The sequence below is a fragment of the Vigna unguiculata genome, chromosome 5, assembly GCF_004118075.2.
Source record: "Vigna unguiculata cultivar IT97K-499-35 chromosome 5, ASM411807v1, whole genome shotgun sequence".
In the NCBI taxonomy this organism is placed as follows: Eukaryota; Viridiplantae; Streptophyta; class Magnoliopsida; order Fabales; family Fabaceae; genus Vigna; species Vigna unguiculata.
In genome coordinates, this window is record NC_040283.1 from 45,884,297 (window position 1) to 45,894,039 (window position 9,743).

The 9,743-nt window shown below is 25.5% G+C and overlaps 1 protein-coding gene across 1 annotated transcript; it reads right to left on the reverse strand.

The window, feature by feature from the left end:
* Nucleotides 1–4,302: 4,302 nt before the first annotated feature.
* On the reverse strand, nucleotides 4,303–8,286 carry LOC114183780 (cyanogenic beta-glucosidase-like). The gene is made up of 14 exons (XM_028070913.1): nucleotides 7,995–8,286; nucleotides 7,682–7,812; nucleotides 7,453–7,522; nucleotides 7,230–7,288; nucleotides 7,039–7,114; nucleotides 6,847–6,933; nucleotides 6,660–6,747; nucleotides 6,330–6,582; nucleotides 5,755–5,870; nucleotides 5,453–5,673; nucleotides 5,124–5,155; nucleotides 4,922–5,024; nucleotides 4,682–4,793; nucleotides 4,303–4,605 (listed from the first exon to the last, which is right to left on the reverse strand). Exons 1-14 carry the CDS (start codon nucleotides 8,263–8,265, stop codon nucleotides 4,431–4,433), a joined length of 1,794 nt encoding a protein of 597 aa, XP_027926714.1. The 5' UTR covers nucleotides 8,266–8,286; the 3' UTR covers nucleotides 4,303–4,430.
* Nucleotides 8,287–9,743: the final 1,457 nt, after the last annotated feature.

Consider the following 9,743-nt stretch of genomic DNA (forward strand, 5'->3'; position numbering starts at 1 on the left):
TGAACGAAAATAGGAATTAGAGGAATCCTAAAATTTTTATATAAACTAGTCAAAACATTGTATTTATTTTTTATGATAATAAAAAATAATAAAATAACAATTATTGTTATTATTATAATTATAAAATTAGATGTAAATAATTTTTATAATTTTAGCATAATTAATTTTAATTTATAATGGTTCAATTTTAAAAAATAAAAAATGATTAAATTAAACAAATAATCATTTAAAAAATAATATTAATAAAAATATTAATAAAATAATTATTTTTATATTAAAATAAATATGTAAAATTATATAAATGTGAAAAAAAAAATTCTCCTGTAAAATTTATTAAAATATTAAATATATAAAATATATTAAAATATTAAATTTGAAAAACATTATTTAAAATCATATATTAAATTATATGAATGTAAAATAAAAATTGGGGACCATGGCCTCTTTGTCCAAATGATGTTCCGCCACTGATAATTAAGTATCTAACATAATTATTATTTTCTCATGTCATATTATTTGTCTTGTCACATGTAATACTTTTGGTGTAGTTATTATTTACTGTAATATTTATATGGATATATGTTTTTTAACAAAATATTGAATATTGAAATGGAAACCCAATATGAATAACTTTTTTATATTTATTTGGAACAATATAACATCTTAAATCGGCATATTCCAAAAGAATATAAAATCTTATGTTATAATTAAAGAGTGAAAACTGAAACCCTGAGTATAAATAAATGTATTTTAGACTTTTGAGAAGAAAAAGAATGCGTGGGAGTCAATAGAACGAGATACATGTGGCCAAGAAAACAGGGCAAAGCAACAAAGAGAATCTGTTAATTGTCAAACTTTTTCTTTTTCATTTCACATTTCTAAATTCTAAAATAATATAATTTTATTTATTTTATCTTTAATTTAATTAACATAAAAGGAAAATATATAATTATAGATATAAATATTATATAATTTTATTTATATTTTATCTTTAATTTAATTAACATAAAAAGAAAATATATAATTACAGATATAAATATTAAATAACTATTTTTATTTATTCTGATAAAAACTATAATGTTTCTATTTCATTTATTATGACATAGGTATTCTAACGTCATAATTACAAGAAATATGAAAAATACAGAAAATACATTTTTTATGATATCACGAAAATCTGTCATAAAGTTTTAGACTTTATAAAATTTTTATAGACAATGATAAAAGACATATTATTTTTCTAATAATTATATCGAATATTAACTAAAATATTACTATTTTAACATTATTGTATTGAAATAAAAATTGTATAAATTTGAAGGATAAATAAATTAATATTGCGTTTGTTTGGGGTTGTGTATTAATGTGAACAAAATAAAGTTATCCATGTTCATACCGCAACAAGATAACACGTGTAATACAAAGTGGGGATGTGACATGACATCCAAATCAAAGTGTAACAGGCTTTCAACGAGAAAAATAAAATTTTAATCCACTTTTTTTACTTATTTTTAATTTATTATTTTAATTATTATTAGATTATTTCTTTTTTATTTTTTTTATAATATAATGTGATGATTTAATGATAATTAAAATAATAAATTAAAAATGGATAAAAAAATAAATTAAAATATTATTATCCTTTTAATAATTTTATGTTGTAAAGTGTTTAGCTTTTAAAACCCTTATTTATGTTCCTTTTAGAGAAAAACAATTAACACTTAAAAGAAATATTTTAATAGTCTACGTTTTAGTGTTAATTAATATTTTAAATAAAAATAATTAAAATATATTTAAGTCTCTAAATTTTGATCAAAATTCTTCTCTCTTTTAAATTTTAAAATATCTTGGTCATAAATAAATATATTTAATGTAACTTAATAGCGTTAATTTTTATAATTTAATTTCATATAAATATTTAAATCGATATAAATAATTTAAATGTCAATTTTAAAAATATTTCACAGTCGTCAAAAAATTAATACAACTAAGATAAAATAAAATGCCTATATTTATTTATCGTTAAACTAAACTATATTTGAGAGCTAAACTATATTAGAATTTGAGAGTGAAATTATTCGAAAACTTGAAATATATTTTTTTTATTTTTATATTAAAATTTAAAATTTAAAATTTTGAAAACATATTCAATTCTTAAATTAAGTTATGTGAATGTATTAAGTATATGAGGACTATTTTTTATATGAAGGTATAAAAATATGAATTTTCTAATTTATTGTTACGTACTGAATTGATTCCTTTTCTGGAAATAAGAAGTTCTGTACTTCTGCAATAAGGGAGAACAGAACGTAGATAAGGAAGCGCGTCTGTACGAAGTGGTCATTTTCATTATCCACCACACAGTGCCAAATGAGATTAATAATGATATCAGAGATATTTCAAAATGCGTTTCAATTTAGGAGTTAATTTCGTTTATCATAAATTCGAGTTGAGTTAAGTTGAAAAAGTTAATTTTTTAAAGTGTGTTGAACTTAATATAATTCACTTAACTCACCAACATTATTTTATAATTTTTTTATAATTTTTTAATAATTATTTACAATTTTTAATTATATAGGTTCAATTTTATATTTTTAAATATTGGAATGTTGTTCAATAATATTTAAATAGTTTAAATGTTTAATTAATTTGATTGCGAAGTTATATACGTTAATACTTTATAATTTTTACAGTAAATTATTCAATCAACTCTCTCATAAACAAAATTTTATAAATTAGCATGACAAAAATGTGTAATTTTTTATTTATATTATTTTAAATATTATGACATAAAATGTGTAATATTAGTCATGTTTTCTTGGACTATATGGACATTTTTTTAGAAATAATTTATCATATATCGGTGATGAGCATGATAAAGACATTTGTTTTTGTCATCTCATGAATTACTTAAAAAAATATTTAAATATATGAATACCTAAAAATAAATACATAAATAAATTGAGCTGAATTGTAAAATTTTTGGCTCACCATAAAATGAACCGGAAGTTGGAGTCCTTCTTAACCTTGTTCGTGATAAGCTAACCGGTCTGACATATCTAAACGATATCTACTTACTAGATACAAATTTCAAGAATTTGAAATTATAAAAATATGAGAAATGTTTCTCATATTTTGGTGAAGGGATGGTTCCAAAATAAACACCAAAAAGTCTTTAATTAGAAAGAACGTAGGTGTCAGGATGATGATGATGATATGCGAATGTGGATAATCAGCTATTAATGACAAATAACACACTCCAAAGATAATGTTTTTGTGGTGTCTATTATCTGCAATGGATTCCTTATTAGGGATTCTTTGCAAGAACACGGTGTAAATTTTATTTATATTTGAGAATATGACTTCATAATAAAAAAGTTATATTTATTAAAACTAATGAAATGTTAATTATGTTTAGTGACTGTGATTTGGTTGATTATGGACAGATTTATTGAGCTTAAAATCTGTAATTGGTACTTATGATATATATTTAGATTGTTTATAGTTGAATCAAATTGCATGGGTTTTCTTGGAATAAAATTTATCATGTTTCAAGAGTTTGGGAGGATTATGGGAAGAATTAAAACACACTGTTTGTAGAATCTTAAGAGATTATGACAGAAAATAGTTATTCACAATCAATACAATCAATTTCATGAAAATATTAATATTTTCAATAGTCATAAGGATATTTCTATAGTAACTATTGGTATTGTGCACGTTTCTCTTGCATTGATGTTTGATAATTTATTTATTTTTGTATTTCGATTTAATTTTAATTTGTTGCCTGTTAGTGCCTAATTAATCTGTGATTTATCTATCGTTTTTCCTAAAAATAGTTCTTTTTATTTAGGAGATTGTACGTATTGTCTCCTTCATTTTCGATTTCTTCACCAAATAATTGTGTTTTTATTTCCTCTTATATTGATACAAATGTTTTTCAAAATATTATTACTGCAAAAATGTGGGTATTTGACATTCAAGGACATGTTTTAGATAAAGTCCTTCAACTTTTTAGCAATGACATTCATTTTTTTATCCCCTATAACTTTTCTATTTTCAATTTTTAAACTGGTTCTCTTATTAAATTAAAGAGAGTATATTTTATTTCAGCCAAGTAGGTGTCTTAATATAAATTTGAATTATCTGTTAAGTTTATTTATATCATTTTTCTATTGTGCTTTTATAATATATTGATTATCATTAAAAAAAATATTTAAAATACCATTACACAGAAATATGACAGATAAAAAATTAAACGAATATGTTCTCTTCTCAAATAAAAAAACAACCAGGAATTAATTTACTAAACAAGCCACATTTCAGTAATAAAAAAGCATTACATTAATAAAAAGTTTAACAGCTCCCACACAAATTTATTAATAGGCAACATTACATAAGAGATTATCTTCCAAACTCTTGCAATCATCTCATGCTTTTTGAAGAAAATTTTTAAACCACTTTGCTGAAAGTTTGGGATATCGCTTCAACTTATTTTTCCTGTCCACATAGTTTAGTCCAAATCCTATCAAATACCCATCTCTCCATTCAAAATTATCCAAAAGTGACCATGCGAAATATCCTTTTACATTTACGCGACCATCCCTTATAAAGTCAATAAAAAAAATATTTAAATTAGAGTTAGAAACAAATTTAAAATATGTAAAAATTAAATCATTACCTTATTGCTGAAAGTAGATAATAGAGATGACGATAGTAAAAATCGATTCTATAAACATCTATAAGAGATTCCTCAAGTGTATCGTGTTCTTCACCTATGTCATTGCCTCTTCCTATAAATTAAAAGTAATATATACATCAACATGTTAAAAGAAATATCTATATTGAAATTCCACATTTTGAATAATTTTGTCAAAATATTTTCTTTAAAGACAATAAAAATTGCTTTTGGTATAGTTACCATTTTCAGTTATATAAATCAAAGGATCGTTGTACTCTTTTTTGGTATAGAGCAACAACTTTTTAATTCCTTTGGGGCAAACATATAACCAATCAGAAGCCGTCTGCAAATATAAATATAAAGTTATATGAAATAAAATAATAATAATAATAATAATATTAGTATGAACATAAAATTTGACAAAAATCATAAATATACACACCGGTACACCTATGAGAACACCATTGCGTTGAGCTGGGCATTGAAAACAAAAGAAAATGTTATATCAGGAAATTGAACATATACATAATTTATACGAAAATCATATATTAATTACTAAATTTTTACAATTTTTTTTTATAATATGAGATAACATTTTTTAAGTGATTTTGGAATATTAAAAATAAAAAAAATAGTAAAATAGAGAACCACTTAAAAAATGTTATATAAAATTATAAAAAAAAGTTGTCAAAATTTAATAATCAAAATATCAATTTTCATTTCTAATAGACATTCCCAATTTACATGATTGAAAGATAGAAGTTTACTCACTTGAATAAATGACATTGGGATCTGTACTATAACTACGTTTAGATTCTGGTTGAACAGAAGGATTATCCGCAACGCAAACAGTGGTGTAATAGTTTATTCCAATAAAATCATATGAGTCAGCAAGAAGTTTTGATTCATGTTTTGAGAACTCTGGTAATCGATTACCAACTAGATAACGCATGCTCTTTGGATATTTTCCTGTTGTCAATGGTTCCATGTACCTGTAAGTAATCATTGTTACATATCAAAACATGTTCTCTTCGACTATTAATGCATATTCTGGTGCAGAGTTAAGCACTTACCACCCAAACATGAAGTCAAGTGCACGTTTGGCGGCGTCTTTATCTGATTCAGAGTCTGTTTGTGGCTCATACCAATGAGAAATAAGTGTTATGCCTATCATTCCTTCTTGATATTCCTGTGTAAAGTGTTTTTAATCTTAAAAAGGTAGAAGTCTCACATCGATGATAAAAAATAAGATCAATTTATAATATATAACGGATTATAAATCTCATCTTACAAATTGATTTGATTTTGTAAAATTACTTTAGGTTTAAAGTTTATTTCTGTCAGAAGTCTCACATTTACTAGAAATAGACAATTTCATTATATATATATATATATATATATATATATATATATAAGTGGGATATAAACCTCATTTTACAAGTCGATTTTGTGGGGTTGAGTTAAACTTAAAGTACACCTCCTAATAATATATAAGTAGGATGCAAACCTCACCTTACAAATTGATCTTATGAAATTGAATTAGGTTTAAATTGATCTTATGGAATTGAATTAGGTTTAAAGCTCGTTTCCTGACGACTTATTAATAAAAAAGAGATAAACGAGAGTTTCTAATCCGGTCTAAACAAACCTGAAATTTTCTGTACTCTTCTACAGCGGCTGCATGAGAAAGTAGTAGATTATGTGTAACTATATATGGTTCTCTTCCTGAGTCACCACCGAGGCAAGTTGGATCTTGCCATTCAGAGCATCGAGCTGGTGCAAACGTCCCAACTGCGTAACCATTGTTACTGTAAGACCATGGCTCATTTAGAGTAATCCAATGTTTCACCCTGTTTCCAAAGTTTTTGAAACAAACTCTTGCATAGTCTCGGAAATCATCTCTGAAAATCAAGAATACAGCAAAGTCATTTTTTGAACAATTATTATGCAAATATAAAATAAATTTTGTACAACTTACACAACATGATGAGATAAAAAACCTCCATACTCCTCTTCTAAAGCTTGGGGAAGATCCCAGTGAAAAAGTGTGACATATGGTTTTAGACCTGCGACATTAATATTTAAATCAATGAAAGAAAAATTATATATTATAAGATGTAAATTTTAACGAAGAAAAACCAAGAGAGGAAAACATGGACACTGACCGTTGTCTATCAGATAATCTATGAGGCGATTGTAATAATCGATTCCTGCTTGGTTTACACCCTCCTCGTATGGACCCACCTTTCCATCTATATATCAATCATTTTTAAAAGAAGATTGAAAAATCATTAACAATGAAAGATCCAACAACAGTAATAATAATCAGAATAATAACTCATCAACTTCTATCTCACTTGGTACTATTCTAGACCATGATATGGAGAATCTGTATGCATCCAGATTCATATCCTTCATTATCTGAATATCTTCCTGTTATATAAATGTAAAACAACGTCCAAAAGTTTAATTAATTGTTTTTGATGAAGAAAAATAATTGGTTTCCTCATTCATCCTTCACTGTAATCATTAAGAAATTGGACTTTACCCTGTAGCGGTGATATTCGTCAACTGCTACATCTCCATTACTTCTATCCCTTATCCTCTCTGCAAGTATTAAATGTTTACAATCAGATATTATCTACCATTTTTATTAAGTTTCATATGTATAATTTTTGAAAAGCATAGAAACAAATATTTTTTAATATTAAAAAAAATAATTTATAATCGTCTTAATTGGATTTATATTTAGGAAGGTAGAAAAAAAAAACCTGGATATCTGTGGGTGAATGCATCCCATATACTTGCTTTTCTTCCATCTTCAAACGCCGCTCCTTCGTACTATAGGTATATATATATATATATATATATATATATATATATATATATATATATATATATATATATCAACAACACAACATAATGGTATGAAGTTAAATACGTTGAAATCTCAAACAGTTTTCTCGTAAAAGATTAAGAAGAGATATATTATGAGGATACCTGGTATGCCGCTGATGCTGTCCCGAAAACGAAGCCCTTGGGAAAACTGGTTCGATTGAGAGAAAGAGCTTCGACAACGGATGCAGGATATTCCTCAGAGCTTATTGAAGCTGGTAATGTGGTAATAAATGCTACAGTACCCAACAAAATAAAGTGGTTACAAGCGATGTTGAGTCATTATTATGAGACTCTGATTCTGCTTAATGCAGTAGTGATACAGTGCAAAATAGGGTTTCTAACAGTGTTTGTGTTATAAATAATAAACATGCAAAGAAAGGATTGCTTATGGAGGTGATGAGAGTAAAACAAATACCAGGTTGGTCGAGAGAGAGTTCTGCATCATCAGCAGCATTAGCAGGTGATACCTTAGCGCCTGCAGCAGCGGCGCCGCCGATGAGCGCAGTGCCGAGGGCCAATCTGCGAGAGACATGGCTAAGAGTGGTGACTTCACCCTCTTCCACATCCTCCTTCTGTGCGTTGCACACAATGTGTTTTCGTTTGGTGCTTCCCACTTCCCAGTGTGGCCAAACTCTAACAGGAGTGCTTAGAGCATGGAGCTGCAAGAAACCTTGTGTGTAAGCCATTCTTCTCAAAACACAAATTCTTCACACTCTTTTTCCTCTCAATGAGCCACTATATATAGAGTTTATTGTTAGAAGTGAATTTCCCAACTCAACCCTGCATGTATAATGGGTGGTCCTAAAGAAGATGGAACAAAATAGAATACCAAATCTCGTTAGAATAAGCTTTATTATTATATTTATTATTATATTAAGAGGTGAATTTTAAATTTATTGAATTTCACAAAATCAACTTGTATAGTAAATAAGAATCACTTATATATTATGAAATTATCTTATCACTTATATATTATGAAATTACCTTATTACTATTCAACTAGGAACTTTCAACATTTATCACATGCACAAGAATCCTTTGCAACAATTACAAATTTTGATGAATCATGCTAGAAAACTTTGACAAATTAATTTAAAAAAGATATTGTTGAAGATCTAACATCGACTATAAATAAGACGATTTCATAATATATAAATAAATATAAATTTTAGTTTATAAATCAGTTTTGTAATATTGAATTAAAATTAAAATTTACTTCTTAACATTAACAAATATATTTTATTTATTTTTTCGTTGTATAAATAGTTATAGAGAAAGTTAAAATGTTATCAAATTACATGTTTAAGTGAGTTATTGTTTACTTAGATTGGATTTTTTTACGTGGATAAGGGAATTGTGGTTCTCATTTATTACACGTGACACCACACTATATATTCTCTTGCTTAAACTTTTTTAATAAAGTATGTTTTTGTACTCACCGGTTATAATATAAAATAATAATGTATTATATCTTTTTTTAATATAAAGAAATCGTGTTTCATTAAAATCACAATTTGATCTTAATATTTTTGTTGTATGTAGTGGTTTGGAGTTCTTATAAATATATAGTTTATTGACATTAGTTAGTTATCAGATTTTTGAAACTTGAAAGAACACTAATTGATGAAGATTAATTTATTTAATTTTTAACCCATTAGTTGAATTGCTATATTAAAATTGTTGTAGGTAATATTATTAAGTGACATTAGTTATCCTATAGTAAAAGGTGACATTAATTATCCTATACTAAAGATTAAATAAATTAAGTAACCATAGAAACATGACAATAATTGATATTAAAATTAAAATTACAAAATTTATATGAGTAGTTAATACTGATAAATTCATTATCAATAAATATTTCTATAAGTAATTAATATGCTAAAATTTATTGGTAAATTCGTTAACAAATTTAAATTACTAATAAATTTGTTTCCATTAGTAATATAATGTTTTGTTATAATACGTGGACATTTCGTTGTAAACCACTTTAATCTTCTTCTTCTTTTTTTAATTTTGTATTCAGTGGTTTGGTATATGGGCGAGGGTTTTATTTGGTCATAATAAAAGTTCTTTTCTTTTAAGATGGTTTTACTCTTTTTGAAATAGAAGCTTTCATATATGATGAATTTGAAATTTTTAAGCGAGTTCGTCGTTTACGTGA

Excerpts from the sequence above, each read along its gene's own strand:
- LOC114183780 (XM_028070913.1), bottom strand. The coding sequence starts at position 8,265 with ATGGCTTACACACAAGGTTTCTTGCAGCTCCATGCTCTAAGCACTCCT. Across the intron at positions 6,934-7,038 it reads ATGGTCTAGAATAGTACCAA|ATGGAAAGGTGGGTCCATAC; the intron begins GTGAGATAGAAG and ends ATTGATATATAG. Across the intron at positions 5,156-5,452 it reads TCCCAATGTCATTTATTCAA|CTCAACGCAATGGTGTTCTC; the intron begins GTGAGTAAACTT and ends TTCAATGCCCAG.